Raw genomic sequence first — 20,743 nt, forward strand, 5'->3', positions numbered from 1 at the left:
CCCGCTCCGCCGCTAGGAAGGTCATTTTTCGCGGAGGCATGACCTTGGGGTTTTGGCGTGAGAGTAGATATTCCGCTCAGAAATTCTTACGCGGCCGCCGCGGTGACCCGCCTCGGTGGCTCAGTGCCTAAGGCGCTTGTCTACTGAACCGGAGTACCCAGGTACGAACCCTACCGCGGCGGCCGCGTTTCGATGGAGGCGAAACGCAAAAGGCGCCCGTGTGCTTTGCGATGTCAGTGCACGTTGGAGATACCCAGGTGGCGGAAAATATTTTCCGGAGACCTCCACTACGGCACCTCTTTCTTTCTTTCTTTCTTTCTTTCTTTCTTTCTTTCTTTCTTTCTTTCTTTCTTTCTTTCTTTCTTTCTTTCTTTCTTTCTTTCTTTCTTTCACTCCTTCATCCCTTCCCTACGGCGCGGTTCGGGCGTCCGCCGAGGTATTTCAGGCGGAAAACGAAGGTCAAGACTGGGAAATCGCCATTTCCAGGAGACAGAAAAGGCGCCAACGGTGAAGCGGCCATATGGCGACGGCGGCGACGCTAGGGAACGGCAATTCCCAAGACGGAGCAAGGAGCGCAGCAGGCGCGCCAGCTGCGCCGAAGCAGCGAGGAGAAGCACTGCGGAGAAGACTACCTCCGCTCCCGAAGGACGACCTAAAGATAGTACTCAGGCCGAAGGGGCTCATTGTCAGAAATTTACAAACCCACCAAGTCGCTCAGGCGGTCGTCGCGGCCACCGGCTCGAGATGCAATGCGGGAGATTTAATAATTAGACTACACAACGGCTCCAACGTCATAATTGTGAGCACCGACAACGAAGACGCGGCCCAGTTCCTGGGACACATCACCCAAATCACGTTCGCGGACCGCACCTACGCAGTGAACGTGCACGTGGCGGCACCGGACGGCACGCAGCGAGTAGTCATCCACGGAGTGGACCCAGGGACCACACCGGAGGAGCTCAAGGCAAACCTAAGGGTCAGGACGCAGGGAGTCAAGATTCTCGCCGCCCGTATGCTGGGAAAGTCAAGCACGGCAGTCAGCATTTTTGACGGCCCCATAGCCCCCAAGCAAGTACTCTATTACTCTATTACAGCGGGAAATGTGGTGCTACCCATACCGCCCCACAAGACAAGTCTGTTATATCTGCTGCCAGCAAAGCCATCAGTCAGACGTTTGCCTGAATCCCGTGGCCAAGGCTTGCAAGCAGTGCGGCGAGCAAAACCCAACGGAGCAACACCAGTGCACTCCCAGATGCCTGATCTGCGGGGGCGACCACATGACAGGCACACGGGACTGCAAGCAGCGACTCAAGACAGCTGAGGAGCTGCGAGGGAGACCGACGCAGAAAGGCCGGCGGCGCTGCCGGAGCGGCGTGCGGAGGCCACGGTGGTTCGGGGAAGAAGGCTCGGACCAGGGACAGAGCAGCGGCGGCGGCGGACACAAGTCACGGAGCCAAAGTCGCAACCGGGGCAGGAGCCAGAGTCGAGGCGCCAACAGGGACGAGTCCTACCCTCCCTTGGCGAAGCAGACCGGCGGCCCGGGCCAGCGGCAGGGGCAGCAGCAGCAGCAACAACAAAAGAGGAGCGGCGTCAAGGTGAGCTGGGGAGCGGGCCCTCCCATATCACTAGTTCTGCACTCGAGGCAAAACAATAACCACAACAACAACATGCAGACAAACAATGAGATGAGACTAGCCGAGGAAAATCGGGCACTGAAACGAGAGCTAGAGCTATGGCGCGAGGAAACGCGCCAGCTCAAGAATAGAATTGACGATTTGATCAGGGAACTGCAAAGGCAGAGGCAGACAGGGTGTTCGCCCGTTAGGTCGCCGCCAACGCCGCCGGCCGAGCAGCCCGCGCAACAACAGAGGAGCAGAGCTTCAAGGAGGAAATGAAGAACTTCATGCTAGCCATGCAACATCAAATGCAGCAGATGCAGCAGAAAATGGCGCTGCAAGATCAGAGCTTTCCTTACTACCTGAAGAGCCAAATACTCAGAAAACTATAAACGATGCCAGAGATAGGCTATACAACGAGAGGAGATTTGGAACCCAAGGGACGAACGCTAGCAGTAATGCAACATGGCAAGACAAAACGAGCTACAGATATGGCAGTGGAACTGCAGGGGTTTCCGGCGCAGGCAGGGACGCCTGCAGCAATTCATTTACACGAAAAACAAACCACCCGGTATAATTATGCTTCAGGAAACCAATAGCACACCCACGCTAAGAGGGTATAAGGGCCAAGAGAGCGGGCGCACCGCAACCCTCATCAGCAACAAAATAGTAACCATAGCGCATGATGAAATCGAGGACACACAAATAGAGCACGTAATAACCGAAGTAATTCCCAAAAAGAAAAGAAGAGCCAGAAGCACCTTCATAGTAAATCTCTACAGCCCCCCTAGGCAAAAAAGGAGACTTTATTAAGCTATTTCCTGGGGCGAGCAGGCTGGCCGGCCGGAACACCCTAATTATAGCAGGAGATTTTAATGCTAAAAGCCCAAGCTGGGGCTACCCGAAAGACGATAAGAAGGGGCGGAACATATGCACCGCGGCGGAAAGCATAAGATGCGAGCTCCTAACAGACGAGAACCAACCGACTAGGCAAGGCAACAGCGTTAGTCCAGACACGTGTACAGACCTAACCTTTTGTCAAAGGAGCGAAACAAGTCGAGTGGGAGAACCTGCTGGAAAATATAGGCAGCGACCACCACATTATAAGAATCAGCACCGTAGCAGACAACGTCAAGAGGAAGATCGGCACATCCCGTCTCACGGATTGGGACGCCTTTAGGCAGCACTGCAGACAGCTGAAGGGCGAAATCACCTCGATAGGGGAACGGAGCCAGCAGCTCAAACAGATACAAGATATGTATACCCACGAGGTAGACAGAACCGAGCAAGCACCGGAGGTAGACAAGCGGCTACTCAGGCTATGGGAGGCAAGACGCGGTCTCACCAAAAGATGGAAGAAACAGAAATTCAACAAGAAGCTACAAAAGAAAATAGCGGAAGTCACGACCCAGGCAGAGGAGTATGCGACGCAGCTAGCCAGACAAGGGTGGCAACAGTTCAGCACCTCGCTGAACGGAACACTCAGTACGGCCAAAACGTGGCGCATCCTCAAGGCCCTATTGGACCCTACAAAGACTAAGGCGGAAAGCGGCAAGGCAATCCAGAGACTAGTACACCAATACGAGGGTACCGACGAGCAGCTCCTCGAAGAGGTACGAGCCAAATGCTACGGCAAGGATGAGCCCAAAGGCTACGGCAGAGAATACCTCGGAGCAGACAGCCCAGATATGGACAGGCCAATAACACGCGAGGAAGTCACCGCGGCAATGAGAGCCATCACGAAGAACACAGCGGCGGGAGCCGACTCAATTGGGCATTCCTTCATAAGGCGATGAGGCAACAGACCAGCTGACAGCCTACCTCAACACGCTATGGCAGGAAGGAAGAATCCCAGCCGAATGGAAGCATGTCGTCATAGTAATGATTCCTAAACCGGGCAAGAAGCTGCAGATCGAGAATCTTAAACCAATCTCCCTCACTTCTTGCCTGGGAAAACTGTACGAAAGAATCGTCACCAAACGAATTCAACAACATCTAGAAGGCAAGAGGCTATACCGAGACAGCATGTATGGCTTCAGGGCGAACCTCTCGACGCAAGACGTCCTCCTGCAACTCAAAGAAGAGGTCTTCGAAACATTGCCCAAAGCTGGTGAAAACATAGTCATGGCTCTCGACATAAAAGGAGCCTTCGACAATGTTAGCCATGCAGCCGTAATGGAGGGGCTGAACAACATCAATCGCGGAAGAAGGATCCACAATTACGTGAAGAACTTCCTGACCAACCGAACAGCCACAGTGGAACTGAGGGAGCTGCGAAGCGATGTCTTCACCACTCCAAGCAAAGGCACGCCCCAAGGCTCGGTCATCTGGCCCATACTCTTTAATGTGGCGATGATCGGCTTGGCAAGGAAACACGGAGAAATCCAAGGCATTCAACACGCGATGTACGCAGACGACATTACGGTTTGGGTGACACAAGGGTTTCTGGGAGAAAAACAAGAGAGGCTACAGGAGGCGGCAAACTGTGTAGAAGAGTACGTAAAGAATAGAGGACTAGCCTGCTCTACGGAAAAATTCGAACTCTTGAGAGTAGGAAGGCACCCCACCAAGGCAGCAATCGAAGTGAGGCTGGAGGGGCAAAACATTCCAGAAAGGGACACGATAAGAGTTTTGGGATTGTGGCTGCAGGGGAGCAGAAAAGGTAGCCACACGATTTGCCTGCTCAACAACGCAGCGGAGCAGGTGAGTCGCATGATAAGCAGTCTCCCAAAGTAGATACGGGATGAAAGAAGACGACACGCTGAAACTCGTCATAAGCCTAATAGTCAGCCGGGTGACCTACTCGCTCCCGTACCACCCCATGAACAAGTGTGAAAGGGAGCAAGTAGAAACAATCCTAAGGAAGGCCTACAAGACGGCACTCCACCTACCGAAGAACACACCGAACGAAAAGTTGCAACAGCTGGGGATCAGCAACACCTTCAGCGAGCTGGTGGAAGCACAGCTTGGAGCACAAATTTAAGACTCAAAGACACGGCCACAGGAAGAGCGCTCCTGACAAGGTTAGGTCGTGACATGAGTGGACGCCTCGATCGATACGCCGACGTACCCGACGACATCCGTAAGACCCTCCAGGTCAGCCCTGTACCGAAAAACATGTATCCGAATCTCCACGCGGCCAGGAGACAGGTGCGGGCAGATTACGTAGAACGGCATCTAGCCAAGCTCGAAAACACGGTGTACACTGACGCAACATTATAGCCGCGGAACAGGAATTCAGCATGCATTAGAGCAGCAGCCGTAGTGGTAGACAACACAGGCAAGCTGATTACCTGCGCAACCACCGGAAGCTATACGGTAGCTGAGGCGGAGGAGGTTGCCGTGGCTCTGGCGGCGGGCGAAGGCTACCGGAGTAACAAGTCACTATACATCGTTACGGACTCAAAAGAAGCATGCAGGAACAACAGGAAAGGTAGACTCTGCAGAGCCGCCCTAAATATCCTCCGTAAAGTAGGGCATCTCAAACACAACACAACCCACAGGATAATCTGTATTCCAGCACACACGGGAATAGGGGGTAACGAAAAGGTGGACAGCTTAACTCGCGAGATCACGTACCGAGCTGAGCAGCCACAAACCCTGGGTCACCACTATACCGTTGATATCGGATATTCGGAGATATTGAATTTTCACAGAGGAAGGAGGATTAGATACTCTCCTCCGCATAAGTCTCTAACACAGCAAGAAGCTAGTTGGCGGCGGCTGCAAACGGGAACTTTCTTTAACTTACACATCCTACACAAAATGTATCCTACACAATTCAGGGACACATGCCCGTGGTGCGGGGCGACCCCCACGCTATACCATATCACCTTGGAGTGCGAACGCAACTAGGCATTCCACCAACACAAAACCCCGAGTGCGGAGGGCCGGCGTTATTTCGACCAGGTGAAAATAACGGAAAGTCATGCCAAATCGTTATTCCGACCTGGTCGTAATAACGGAAGCGTTATTTTCACCCGTGGATTATAGATTGGCTTGGCGTCATTTGTGATTTGTGGATCGCGGTCGTGCGGGCGCGGGCGTTTTGCATCGCTTGCTTGTTTGGTCGGCCTCTGGATGCTCTGGACGTGTGGTGTGGCACATTCGTTGTGAAAGGACGCTTGTGTGGTTTGTGTGCTCGCACTTGTGTAGTGCCTGTGCCTTCGAAGGCGCTCCAGAAAAATGAAAGTCTTTTCGAAGCTTTCTTAGGAAAATCTTGTCGTAATTGACCGTATGAAAATACGCTTTCATTTCGCTTAATTTATGGGCTGTTCGAGTGGGCATATGTGCGCTCATAAGTTCCGAGCTTTCGTCCTGATTTGTGCAGTGTATAGGCAAGTTAGTAATGTGAATTCTTTACAACGTGTGGCAATGGTCAGAAATACGATCAGGCACGGTGGTTCTGCCGTCCCCGAGGCATCCGTCGGTCGAAGCGAGCAGCGGTCCCATACGTACAGGGTCGTCCACCCTGAACACGCGAGTGCGTGGCTGCACTCTCTGGAGGGCCACTGCGTCCGACACGGCCACTCATCGCAGTCGAGTGACGCAGAAGTTGGACCTGGGCGTGGCGCTTTGCGTCATCTGCCACTTCCCTTCGATGCGGACGCAGTGCCCCTCCACAGAGCGCAACCATGCGCTCGCGTTACGACAAGAGAAGAAGGCTGTTATAGTGACACGTCGACAGGACCAGATGGTATTCCGATTATGTTAATAAAGAAGTTAGGACCAAAATCCAAGCAAACATTAATAGAGTTAGTGAACAAAATGATAGTGGATGGATGAATGGCGATCAAGCAGAATGAACTTGATATATAGGGGAAAGGGGGACAAAGCTGACATAAGCAAATACCGTCCCATAACAGTGAAGTGTGTGGTTTATAAAGTGGTGATGCAGATTATAAAGGACAGACTGCAGGCTTGGATGGAGAACGAGGGGGTGCTAGGGGAGCTACACAATGGGTTCCGGAAACAGAGGAGGTTAGAGCTATCGACAATCTGTTTTTATTGACGCATTATATAGAGATTGCTGAAAAGGAACACAGGCCCCTATGGCTAGCATTTCTGGATATCAGGTGAGCCTACAGCAACGTTATTCAAGAGGATTTGTGGGACGTACTGGGCACATTGGATGTGCCCAGTATGGCACATCCAATGGCGATCAAGTAGAATGAACACGATATATAAGGGAAAGGGGAACAAAGCTGACATAAGCAAATACCGTCCTTCAGAAACGCACTGCGACGAGTCTCGGTTAGCCTGAGCAGCTGTTTGTGGAAGGTATTTAGCAATGGAGAGGGAGCATGCCTGGAGCGTGCGAAAATGCGGTACGCGCGCGCTTCTTCGCTGCTATCGCGGTGGCCGCATTAAAAATCCCATAGAATCATCGCTATATTGGAATCTAGAAATTCTGTATTTTTATTTTTTATTTATTATTTTATTTATTCATACTGTTAACCCTCTGCATGAGGGTCATTACAGGGAGGGAAACATATACAGACACAAGTGCAATTCTCTTCGCTAAAAAAAAAGAAACACTCAAATGCACAGAATTACAGATTTGCACAGCAATCTTCCAGGAACGCGTTCACACCTATCACAAATTTTTCTACATCTGTTTGGTCCACAACGTCACTTGGTAGTTGATTCCAAATTTCTACAGCATCGGGAAAAAAGGAGTAGCGATAGACATCAGTGCGTGTAATAATAGGTTGTAATACGTGACTGTGATTTTTCCGAGGGCAACGCTTCAGGGGAGGTGTAACATAGTGATGTTTATTAACTTTGACTTTATCATTCATTATCAGAAAAAAAAGTTTCAATTTCTGCTTTGTTCTTCTTACTTCTAGTGATTCTAACGGACTCTCTTTTAGCATTGCTGTGACTGAATCAGTGCGGCGGTATTTAGAGCATATAAAACGTGCTGACATCCTTTGCAATCTTTCCAGTTGCCGTTTTAAACCCTTTTGATGAGGACTCCACACCGCACTTGCGTACTCTATGATTGGCCGCACGAACGTCTTGTACGCAATGAATTCAATTTCTCTAGTCGCATTCGGCAACTTCCTCCTCAGGAAACAGACCTTCTGGTAGGCTTTTAAATAGACATTTTCAATATGGGTGCGCCAGTCAAGATTATTTGTTAATGTCACTCCCAAGTACTTGAGACACTTTACTTGATCTAAGGAATTTTCACCGATATTGTATCGAAACATCATAACATTCTGCTTCCTTGTTACTTGCATGTAATTAGATTTTTGGTAGTTTATTTCCATACCCCATTTCCGGCACCACGAGTTTAACGACTGAAGACACCTATTTATGTTCATCTGATCTGCCGGGGAAGCCACAGGAGAGTAAATCAAACAATCATCGGCAAAAAGTTTCATTCTGACAGGCGATTCGACGATAGCAGGAATATCATTTATATACAATAAAAACAAAAGCGGACCTAAAACGGAGCCCTGTGGCACCCCCGACAGAACTTCACGCCTATCCGATACTGCACTTTCTATTTTGACGACTTGACAGCGGTTACTTAGATAGGCCTGAATCCACAGTACTATATTTTCAGCGATTCCTAATCTGCGTAGTTTAAAAAGAAGCTTATGTTGCGGAACTTTATCGAAAGCCTTCGAGAAGTCTACACAGACCACATCTACCTGCTGACGTTCATCTATAGCCTTGCAAAAGTCGTTCACTGTTTCAATTAACTGCGTTACTGTCGAAAGGCCGGTCCGAAAACCATGCTGAAATGGACACAATAGGTCATTTATTTCCAAAAAATGAAGGACGTGTTTAGCTATTATGTGTTCAAAAACCTTGCAACATACGGAAGTGAGTGAAACTGGCCTGTAGTTTTTTACAAGAAGTCGATTACCGCCTTTAAATACCAGAACTACTATTGCGCTGCGCCAGTCACGAGGTAAAGAATGATCCCGCATTGACTTTTCAAATAAAATTTGCAAATAATATGATAACCACTCAGCATACCGTTTAAGGAATTCCGTCGGTATTTCATCGGGACCGCTCGATTTCTTCGGGTCCAGAGACAGCAGCTGCTCACAGATGCCCTCCCTATTGATGCGAATCTCGTGCATTGAGTATGGCAACGGGTAAATTGTTGTATGATCACTCTCAATATCATTGTCATCCCTACTAAAGACCGACTGGAAGAAATCATTAACCAGATTTGCAATATCGTTTTTATCAGTCACCTCATCGTCCCCTTCCATTACCTGTGTGATTGCGTTCTTTTTCGCTGAAAAATATGGCCAGAACTTTTGTGGTGAGCTTGTGAGAAAATTAGTCACTGTTGTATTGAAGTAAGTTTTTTTCGAATCTAATAACACTGTTTTGAGCTTCTTTTTGATGTTTGAAAGTTCTGTCGCTCTATTTTTTTGCTTTCGTAGCCTTTTTACCTTGCGCTTTAACTGATTGATCTCTCTAGTGATCCAAGGATTGAGCTGCTTCGATTTCTTTGAGCGAGTGGGAACAAACCTATCAATGCAATATTTTAGTGTGCCCTTAAAACGTTGCCACAATTCCTCGACACTTTCATGGTGTGATGCAGTTGCAAACTGATTCAAGTTTTCTTCTAAGACGTCTAAGATAGACGTATCGTCTGCCCGGCTGTAATCTTTAACCCGTATTAAAACATGCGATTTTTTGCGAACTTGTGTGTTCAACCGCACATTCAAACAGATCATCTTGTGGTCAGATAATCCCGGCTTGACAGATATAGTGTGGTCTGCCACTTTAGGGGATAAGAAAACTAAGTCCAACAATGACTGGGACCCTGATGTAACCCTTGTAAAATCCTTTACTATTTGCTTAAGGTTATGAGTAAACATAATTTCCATTACTTTATTCGCACTGCTTATTTCTACGTTACCTGTTGACAAAGTTTCCCAATTAATATGTGGCAAATTAAAGTCGCCAGCCATTATCAGTCTGGTGTTCTTATTTACATGAGAGTTAAGGAACAAAAGCAATTCATCCAAAAATTCAGGAGATGTAGAAGGCGGCCTGTACACGACACCTACTAAATGTACAAGGTTCCCACAAGAAACCTTGCACCACACCATTTCAGAAAGGCTGCAGTTAAGAGCGACTGCAGATACTGTGCTTTTCACAACAATAGCCACCCCCCCCCCCTCCTCTAGAATTTCTATCCCATCTAAAAACATGGTAGCCTGGTGGGAAAATGCTATCGTTACTAATTCCCTCATGTAACCAGGTCTCGGTTATTAACAATAAGTCAGGGTTCTCGAAAATTAGCAAATGTTCTAAATCAGTTGTTTTGTTTGCTATACTGCGGGCGTTTAACAAAATAATTCTGAGCTATATTTGCGAGCAATCGCTATGATCATCAGAATCTGCAGTTGATTTGGTCGGGGGTAGCGAACTATGACCAGCAGACTCATCGTTAACTTTGGGTCGTCCTATCTTATCTTGGTGGGTTCGGTACAGACAACGCTCTTGTCGTTCATGATCCCATGCGTAAATGGTGTTGTTAATTTTAAGTTTATCATGTATCAGTTTGACCTTTGTTCCGTTATCTCTTTCTGCTTTACTACTTTGCCACAGTTTTTTTCGTACTGCTACTGTTTCCTTCGCATAGTCTGGGCTTACACTTATCGGGCTGCCTTTCAACTTCCCGCAATTCTTAAATACCAACACTCTTTCTCTAGAGGCGAAAAAGTGCATATTGACAGGTCTATGGCTACCAGTTTTTTTCTTGCCTATACGATGAATTCTGTCTATAGTTTTCGCCTGAACGCCCAATTTTTCATTAAATATCTTCTGAACCACAACTTCCCTCAGATCGGAATCTGATTCGTCTTTTGCTTCTTTGACGCCAAAAACCAAAAGATTATTACTTCTGCTCCTGTTCTCGTATTCAGTCAACTTATCTGCCTGCTGACGAACAAGGGTCTCTAAAGTTTGCATTCGTTTGTTCATTTCTTCGATAATATCAAGAAATCCAGTCATCCTATCGCATTTTGCATTAAGTTCGGTCATTTCTGTTCTCAGTTTATCTATTTTAGCATCCGACGTGGCCTGGTTTTCTAGAATTAACTGCAACATTTCAGCAGTCTTTGGCCCCGGGTTTTCCTCAATATCACCAGAAACCAACAAAGACAATAACATAGACCAAGTGTCACTCAAAACAGTCAAAGCAGTCAACAATCTTCCAGGGCACGGCAGAACTAACAGAAAGCGGTTGTCACTCCTAACACTTCCAATATTAGTCAAATAACGAACCTGTAACAGCAGGATCGGAGGCTTAGACATGTTGCCGATTGTCCAGGTGCCGTGCCCTCTGAATGCTCCGGCGTCGCGCAGTTCCTTTTGTAGGCTAGCCACTGGTGACGTCACTGTCATCGACGGAAGACGCCCCTTGAACAGGTTATCGCTGATATCGCTGTCGTGATGGGTCGCGTAGAAAAATGGTGTTTCATCCGTTCCACAGGTGGAAATGCTTGCGGCAACAATCCACGGCAGGACCTGTAACAGCAGGATCGGAGGCTTAGACATGTTGCCGATTGTCCAGGTGCCGTGCCCTGGACAGGCGACAAGGTGCAGGCGACAAGAATAAAGCGGATGGCAGAAACAAAATTGTCGGAGCGAATCCACGCAAGCGCATTTCGTACAGCGCTGTTTGTGCCATCTGCCGCGGCATAGTTTCGTTTTTGTGCTATCGTTTGCGCTAGCGTCGCAGCATCGATGTAACTGTGCCAACAGACACACAAAAATCGCATGGTCTGTAAGTATGTTGGCGTTGGCCTGGGTGCTTCCAGAAGTCGCCGAACGCAGCGGCGAACAAGTGCCTATATAGAGTACGTGTATAGTATCGCTTTTTCTGGCCGGCGTCGCCATTACGCGCGCATTGAACGAATTCTGGGACGGTATAAACTACCATCGTGAGATGACTTTCGCGACGTACGACAAGGGAATTATGCAACAATTGCATTATGTCAAAGATATAGGCGATCGAGTTTCAGTTGTAGGTGCTTCTGTTGCAGCTGGACTATTTGGCTCATATGAAAAAAAAAAACGTACCGGGAAAAACGCAGCAATCGCGAACGTAACAGCGGGTTCTACTAGATGTTTGTTCTGCAAAGGGAAAAATTAATCCTACCTCTTTTCATTTCGAGGGCTGGAAGCGCCAGATGCGGAATTCCATCTGATATAGATATCACCGTTTCTCTGTGCCGCATGCAAGCACTATGATCAGTACGTTTAGTGGTAAAACCTTTTATGCGCGATCCTTCCTCAAACACACGCTCGCACAGTGAATTCTCGTCGTTTCGTGCTCGCTTTTATAGCTCAAACTTTCGGTAAATCTATTGGAGCTGAATTAAGAGCGCCAAGAGTGAGCGCGTGTGTGCGGCGGTGGTTTTGTAGTCGTGCTCCCTTTGAGCAGTCTTATATATAAATTTGTCGCTATAATGAACTTTTGAGATTTTCGACAGGTCTTTTGAAGATGAAGACAATATATCCAACGGTCATTACGTTTAGGGACAAATTGTGCGCGCGCCATGGGTGGAAATATATATATGGCCACGTACCAATGCTCAGGCATTCGACGCCTCGATACTTCAAACTATTAAGGGACCGAAAATTTGTTCAAACTATGCTGATTAGAAACAAAGGGTAAGGGGACCGAAAAATAGTTCTTTACACAGAGTTCGGAATAAAGAGAGCCCGACCACAGGGGTTGGTACGGGTCTTTTCATTCTTATGCGACCGCTAATTAGCACTGTCAGCGGCGCCTCGTAGATTCCACTCGATAGGCCCCGCATACGGTAACATAAACTGGTCCCACGTCGTGGCAGGAACAGGAGCGCAGCTGGGGAGAGAAACTGCACTTCGAAAGCACCGTGTGACAGGGGTAGTAGACGAGTGGTTCTCCACGATGGCCACATGCAGCGCGCTGCATTGCCATGCTTCATCGGTCAGGACAGGTAAGCTGTACGGCCGTTGCGTATGCTTATATTACCGGCAGCTTTGTCGCACTGAAATACGCGATTTTTACGGGAGCGAAGTGCCAGTTTGTAAATACCGTCGGTTTGAATTAAGCGGTTTCCCTGTCTGTCTACAGTACACACCTTACATATCCCTCTGGCAATAATGGCCCTCAGCAGCTTAAAAAGAAATAATCTGACATTAACAGGTGATGCGAATTCACTCAGCCACCGTTCTGCTTGAGGAAAGATAGGTTACAACAGTAAGAGAAGACTATAAATCAAATTTAGCAAATATTTAGGGCCTCTTGTTAGCAGTTAAAGCCTGATATTACCCAGTTTGTGCACCCAAAACATAAATCACGAAAGCCAGGGTAAACCCAATTCCTGCTCAAAAAGTGCCTTCAAGAGAAATGTAATTTTCCAGTGCAACAGTCTCAAGCTAGCGTATAGAAACTGGCAGATGTCTTGAACCTGAAGGCAATGGATAAACTGGCCATGCGATGGTTTCCATGTCATGTTGCATGACATGAATTACCGAGGAAGACATCGTTTTCTTTATACTCTTTTACAGTGCAGTTTCGGGTAATGCGAATTTCATAAACTGCCATCAAGAGCCCAGTGCTACAGAATCCGCCTCGTTTGCAGCGAGTAGCAATCCCAGTAGCACTGCTAGGACTGTTATCTTGCCTTTGTAAAATACCTACAAAGAACATTCAATTCAAAGGGCCTCAATTACAATGTTCAGTGGGCTTCAGCACCCGTTTAGCAGTTGTCTCAAAGCAGTATGTTAGCGAAATTTATTTTTTTTTTCATTAGCTTTGTGGAGCATTTTCTGCTGCAATGGCATAAACAGGAAGGTAATATGCGGTTCTGCAGCAACACTTCAGGCTGTGATGCGACACACGGCAAGCACTTACCTCAAAGATGAGTAGGTTGCTCAGAGGAAACAATGTGGTGGCTGGGTATGGCCTTTAAAAAAACGGCTTTGTAACACGGTTTTTCTATACGGCCAACGAAGTTGTTACTCATTTATTCACACGCTTCATCAATTACTGACAAGGCGTGTCGGTAGGAACACTTTATTTGGCAAGGAAGTCCTGGCCGACGTGGGCCTAATGCGACTCTGCCTGTAGGCCAAGGTGCAGAATTGTGGGCACAGTCTTGAGCCAGTAGCCTGGAACGGGGAATAGGTGCCTTGTACCAGAGAATGCCGCGCCATGCAAGGTCGGCTGCTGCAGTCCCTCCACTAGTGTCAGTCATACACAGGGTTGGATGCCATGAAAAGAGAAAAAAGTATGCAAGCTCAAAACGATAAAATGCAACTAATAAACCACTAAGAGAAGCCCACAAACAAATACACAAAAAATGGAATGCATATGAGAGAAAAAAGATAAGGACATCTCCCAGCAGACTACAGCAGCAGCCCACGCACTTCTGTAGTGGCTTTGCGTATGGGCATTAGAAAGATCCTTAAAAAAAGGCTAAAAGGAACATTGTTCAAGATGTGCCGGAGAAATCACACACAAAAAGAAGTGTTTACAAGGCAGAGACCAAGAATGAATAAAAATAGTCAAGACAGACAACGAAAGGGTTTCTGAAAGGCTTCTGACGCTGGCACACAGGAGGTCACAAGCTCCATATGCAAAACCGAAAACCGTAAAGGGGCGGATACATCAAATGTTTGGTTGGAGTGTTCTTAGTTTCAAACATTGTATACTCCCACCCGGTGCGTGATACGTGCTCCGCAATTCAAATATGCACATTAAATATTATCGCATTATTTATACTGAGCGATTTCGGTTTCTGAGTGTCGGGGTGCATTGTGACGTCACTCCCCTGGTCATGTGGGCTCCAAAAGTAGTGACACAGGGACTGCTGCATCGTCTGCTCTCGTACACATGCTGTGCATATCAGGGCCTTTCGAAATGCCGGCCAGTACTGCGATATGTTTTATTTTCGAGTAGTTCAAATTATAAAACAGATATTTGAAATTACAATACAAACATGTTTCCACAAAATGCAGTGATGTAAAGAAACATTTCATTTCTCTTCATAATTTATCGCATCCTAAAGCTTATTGAGCATCTCAATGAATGAGGGAAAATCATGTAGAATGGTACAATTAGTCTGAGCCATAACTGTGTTCAGGAAAAAACATGACAGCTTGACTTTGTAAGCTGCCGAACGACAATCTTTCGGCTTTTCATTTCTCGGCCTTTTGGCGAAGATCATAGCACCGAAGCGCGACCTTGTGGTAGAGCATCCGCCTCACATTCGGGAGGTGCTGTGTTAGATTCCCAGTGCCGCCGGGTACCCACCGGTTTTAAGATTTCCCCGCCATGGTGCTCGGCTCATCTAGGGTGAAATGCTTGGGAGAAGGGTCTTCGACCAAACCGTTGCCTTGACGGATCAGAGATAAGTTCCGCCGTCAAGCAACCCTAAATCCACCTCGTGCAGTAGAAGACCATCTTTTTTTTTTAACCCGTCATGCACACCTGCCGATGCGTGTGAGCCAGCCACAACGGTAGCAAGCAAATACCGCCGCACTTTGCTCGAAGGGTGTTTGTGAGCGAGAGTGCTTATGGCACATCTATCTTGAGGCTAGAGAAGTGAACGTTGTAAGTTTTGTAACTGGCACAAGGCGAGAGTTTTGGACTGCGGGTTTTAACCACGTGGAGACGTTTTTGCGCCTGCAGTTGAAGGGAATTTTGAGGCGCAGGCTATCCTTCCCACGCAGTGCACCCCTGGAGAGCCGAGCACTAGGCCGGGGGACCGCCTGTTCCTATTGGATTAATTGGCTGGTGGACCGGAGGCCGCAGGAATCGTACCCACGACCTCCCGTAGCCGAGGCGAGCACTTAAGCACGAGGCCACAGCTGCGGTGGAGATGCTCTTGTCACAGTTCAGACACTGAAAAGGCGCATGACGTGATGTGGCATTGTTGAGAACATTAATGACACAAAAAATCTATGAACAGCAGCTTAAGCTACAACAAAAGTGAGAGCATTAACAAGACCTCTTCCACACTCCCTTGTGACACCTCCAGCTGTGGAATGCTGCCCCAGATGCAGCATTCTTGACGGGACGTGGGCCGCTTAACTCTTGTGTATGGGTTTCACCACACTGGAATCCCTGGCCGTAACGGACCCACAGATGCTGGCACATTTCAACTATGAATCTGTGCAGAAAATTGAGCAGCTGTTTCCCTTCTCACTAGATGAAAAGGGTGATCCGGAGTCTTAGGTTTGGAAGTTTGTTAAAATTATTCTCACAAGTTTTTGCTTTCTTTTAATGGTTCATAAGAGTGGTGGCCATATGTGCTGACATTACATGTGCTTTCACAAAAGAAACAAACAACTCTACTTTGAGAAAATTCTGGAAAATTTCTAAACGGAACACTCTGCATGCTTTCAGGGGCTCCATACACTGCTCATTGCACTGCAAAAAAATACTTCAGGCTTTCAAGAAGGAACCCTTGCACAAGAGGGCCGACAAAGGTTGGTTTGCTCATCACTGAGAAGCACTGCCTTTCACTACCTTTCCAATGAAGGCACACTCTGGCATCCCTTTCGATAGCAGCAATGGCACAGGACAAGCATCAAGCGATTTCCACAAAAAGTAACAGCTTTTTACGACCTCGTCATCACAGCTCGAACCGCAGAAAAACTAGCCTCTGTTTGTTTCTTCAATAGCCTACAAGATTGACGAGGCCTGAGAGCAAGATTTACAGATCGATTTTGATGCCACACTGGGGTGGCGTGGCACCTCGCATCAGTATACTGAAAGTGCATGAATTCTGCACATTACTATGACTACAGCTTATTCCACAGAAAATACTTTTGAACGTAGCTGTGTCTATTCATATGCACAAGACCAAATTTAATGAGGAGTGTGGAAACCTATACACAACCAACCAGTATATACTATGCTCACTTAATTGAAGACAAGAAAAAGACAGCTAAAACAGACAGGCTGCCATGCCTAATACTCATTAGAAGCAAAAATATGCCATGCCAATAAGAACGAACCGTGTGCTGGACACTCACAGTATCGTTAAAACTCGCAGCAGACCTCTGCGTTAATTTCAGTCCGTCCTTTTCCGAGACTTGACCACTTTCTTGATGGTGTCCCTCACAACTCTCCAATTTTTCCAGGTAAACGAAATGCCTCTTGACAATTCTAGGTTGCTAGACACCCTTTAAAACCGTCACAGCCCTTCAAAGAAATTCAGTAGAACCTTGCTGTTCTGTTCTTGGTTCGTGTAATCTGCAGTATCATAAAACCAAAAATTATGCGTGTTGTGCTATTTTTATTCACAATACAAATCCTGGATAACTTTTTGACACGATTCCCTGGTATACATGTCCATAATTTTGCCAAATTCTGACCATAAGATGCATTCAGAGACCAAGAGAAAATGCCAGCCAAGCTAGTCATCATTTTTTAATGCTTTGCCCACATGCACCTGAGCACAGCGGAGAAGACGCCGCTGCTGCCCAGCACAAAGGCAAGGACACAAAGCATCTTAAGAGCAGCTGCGGCTCTTCCACAATACAAAAGTGTAACGGGTCAAAGTATCTGAGAACCGTAAGAAATAGTTGACGGACTGGACATGCGATGAAACTTCACCCCCATGGAAAACAAAAATATGGAAACAACTTGCAAGCGCTAGAAAAGGAACTTTTCAAAATTTGTACCAGCACATTCACAAAAGTTTTAATGAAGTGAAGGTGCCAATAAATGCCAGGGACTAGGAAATGGCGCAAAACCTGAACACGGAGACAGTCACGTGCAGACCAGCAAAAAATTTTTTCATAGGGGCTAATTCAAGCTTGTGACTAAAACACTGCATTCATGACATAAAAAAAAATATGAAGGGGGACAGGGTGGGGGGGGGGGGGACAAAAAAATAAAAAGGAAGGTGGCACAAACCTTTGCCTTAAAAATGCAAAAGGCCTTGTTGCGTACCATTTGCAGAAGCTATCATGTCAGGATTTCGCATTCATTGAAAAGCAGTGTGCAATCACCTTGAAATCAGTGTGTGGCAGACTAGCCAGCAATTAAATTACTGTAATATAATTACAGTAATTAAATTACATTTCTCTGCAATTTCTAATGTAATTCATTACTCTTGCGGCCTGGTAATTTATTAATGTAATGAACTACTTTCAAGCAGTAATTTCACGGAAAAGTAATCAATTACTAGCAATATCACTTTTGCTGCATACCGAGTCCATGCTTCTCCTCGTATCTGCCATGCTTTGGCCTCGCGTTTGTGGAGATGAGCATATACAAAGCAAAGATGCAGTTTATGTGGGTTTAACATCCCAAAGCAATCGACGATGGCTATGAGGGACGCCATAGTGAAGGGCTCCGGGAATTTCGACCACCTGGGGTTCTTTAACGTGCACTGACATCGCACAGTACACGGGCCTATAGCATTTCGCCTCCACCGAAATGAGACTGCCGCAGACGGGATAGAACCAGTCTTTCGGGTCAGCAGCCGAGCACCATATAACCAATGAGCCACCGTGGCGACTCCCAAAGCAAGAATAAATTACGGAGGGCACTTGAGACTACTTCGATGCTTTGAAGGCAAAAAACATTCATTTTTTAATTTATATTGTTTCCTTCGTTTCTAATGACACACCTACTTATTAGCATACAGTCGTAAGGTAACACATAAATTAAATTAATCATTATTCGCCAAGAAGCAACGCAGTCTTGTGGCCCATAGGTTGCGTGATCGCCTCGCAATCGAAGGCCCTCAATTGGTTCAATTCTCTGCACCTTCGGAAGAAATTTTTCCCTCTGCTGATGACGTCATTGGGGGTTGTGGACGACGTTTCCTGGACATCGACAATGACGCCGGGTATCAATATCAATGTGCCATATAAGGCGTTCCCCTTAAAAGTGCACAACCAGTAATGGCCAGCTCTCCAGGGAAGCGGCGCACGTGGACGGGAGGTGACGTGCGCATAGGCATCAGCACTGCCTTGTTGAAGAGTCTGCATATCAGTCACAGGACTGCTACGCATCTTCCTGCACTGCACACGATCTCACACACAACGCACTGCGAGCACTTAGTGCTTTGACGTCGCCGCACTGACAAGAAGTCTCAACTGACACGTCTAAGAAATTTGGCCGTGAGTTGTCGGGTTTTTGTGGCCTCATTTGAGGCCCTATTTCTAACTCAAGGGCAACATAGGTAACAGCGTCTCAGTGACATGCAATGCATTTCCACCAACTTGCCTCCGGAACAAATCAATTGAACAGCAGAATTGGCAGCTTCTCGCGCACCTGTGCACTTCTGGGATGATGCGTGGATATGCAGTCAATGCACTCCAGCATTTGCATTGGAGGGAATGGCCAAGAGCATTTTCCATTTGGTTTTCTGCGTGCTAAAGTAATATAGACATAATTTTGGTGGCATGCTTTCTTCTCTACAACGATGCATAAAATACTACTACCCATGAATCACCATGTGATATTTGCCCATGGCCACTAAACAATTTATATATGATTTTTTTCTGTCACGCTGTTTCAGTTTGAACAGCCGAACAATTGCTGTGACGTCAAAGAGTGCTTTTGTGTCACGTGAGGCATGGAAAAACGCCCATATAATCGCTGCTTCATCGTTATGATTTACTGCACTGCTGAAGCCAGCCAGTGGATAAGCAGTCAATGCGCTCCAGCATTTGCATTGGAGGGAATGGCCAAGAGCATTTTCCATTTGGTTTTCTGCGTGCTAAAGGAATATAGACACGTAATTTTGGTGGCATGCTTTCTTCTCTACAACGATGCATAAAATACTACTACCCATGAATCACCATGTGATATTTGCCCATGGCCACTAAACAATTTATATATGATTTTTTTCTGTCACGCTGTTTCAGTTTGAACAGCCGAACAATTGCTGTGACGTCAAAGAGTACTTTTGTGTCACGTGAGGCATGGAAAAACGCCCATATAATCGCTGCTTCATCGTTATGATTTACTGCACTGCTGAAGCCAGCCTTCCTCAAGAGCCGGAATGACAACTAATGTGGAAGCAGCGATTATATTGCAGTTTCTCACGCCTCACATGACCTACAACCTCTCTTTGATGCCACAGTCATCGTTCAGCTAGTGAAACTGAAACAGCACAAGAAAGAAATTCAGTTATAAATTATTTAGCAGCCATAGAAGCATACCACGTGGTAATCCGTGTATAATGATGCCTTACACCTCATTACAAAAAAAGATTGGCTTGGTTTATGGGGGTTTAATGTTCCAAAGCGACTCAGGCTATGAGGGACACTGTAGTGAAGGGCTCTGGAAATTTCGACCACCTGGGGTTCTTTAACGTGCACTGACATCACACAATACATGGGCCTCTAGAATTTCGCCTCCATCAAAATTCAACCCCTGCGGCCGGGATCGAACCCACGTCTTTCGGGTCAGCAGCCAAGCCCCATAACCACTGAGCCACCGCAGTGGCGTCATTACATTAAAAAGAAGAAACCACGCACCCAAAAGTTAGGTGTCTATGCTCCCTTAAAGAACACCAGGTGGTCAACTAGAGAGTGCATCGGCGTCTTTGTGTTTTTTTCCTTATTTTTAGGTGACTGTGAAATCATCCAGCGGCCGAGGCGCCCGGGATCGTCGTGTGACTGATCACGCCATTCGAGTTTCCGAAAGCGCATCTGCGAGCCGGACATTTGAAAGAAAAGTATTACTTCAATTTAGCTTCAGACGCACACGTCCAGACTACGCAATAAGGAACTACTATAGACCTTGTATAGCAAAGAAACTTTACCAAATCGAAATATTGCATCGACATAATTGAGACCGATGCATGCTACTTCACAGATCATCGGGCAGTCTTCGTCCCTGTCAATCAAAATGAATAAAAGATGTGTATACCAAATGTCTCTCATTGCTAAACATACAGTGACAACAACAAGCTCAGGCAGTGAAACATACCTTCCGCTACGTATATCCTGGCATAGCGGAGCTAAGCCATTGCCAATTTTTCCGCAGTCCTCCACTACGGCACCTCTTCCTTCCTTTCTTCTTTCACTCCCTCCTTTATCCCTTCCCTTACGGCGCTGTTGAGGTGTCAGCCGATATGTGAGACGGGTACTGCGCCATTTCCTTTCCTCAAAAACCAATT

General features: G+C 46.9%; 1 protein-coding gene across 1 annotated transcript in view; it reads left to right on the forward strand.

The window, feature by feature from the left end:
• The first annotated feature begins 3,497 nt into the window (after positions 1-3,497).
• The window catches only part of LOC144108652 (uncharacterized), a 37,360-nt gene continuing 20,114 nt past the window's right edge, over positions 3,498-20,743 (forward strand). Inside the window, exons 1-2 of the mRNA XM_077641835.1 lie at positions 3,498-3,980; positions 4,266-4,319. Coding sequence (XP_077497961.1) covers positions 3,498-3,980; positions 4,266-4,319 — 537 coding nt within the window. The remainder of the gene's footprint in view (positions 3,981-4,265; positions 4,320-20,743) is intronic.

The sequence above is a fragment of the Amblyomma americanum genome, chromosome 10 (assembly GCF_052857255.1).
Source record: "Amblyomma americanum isolate KBUSLIRL-KWMA chromosome 10, ASM5285725v1, whole genome shotgun sequence".
Classification (NCBI taxonomy): domain Eukaryota; kingdom Metazoa; phylum Arthropoda; class Arachnida; order Ixodida; family Ixodidae; genus Amblyomma; species Amblyomma americanum.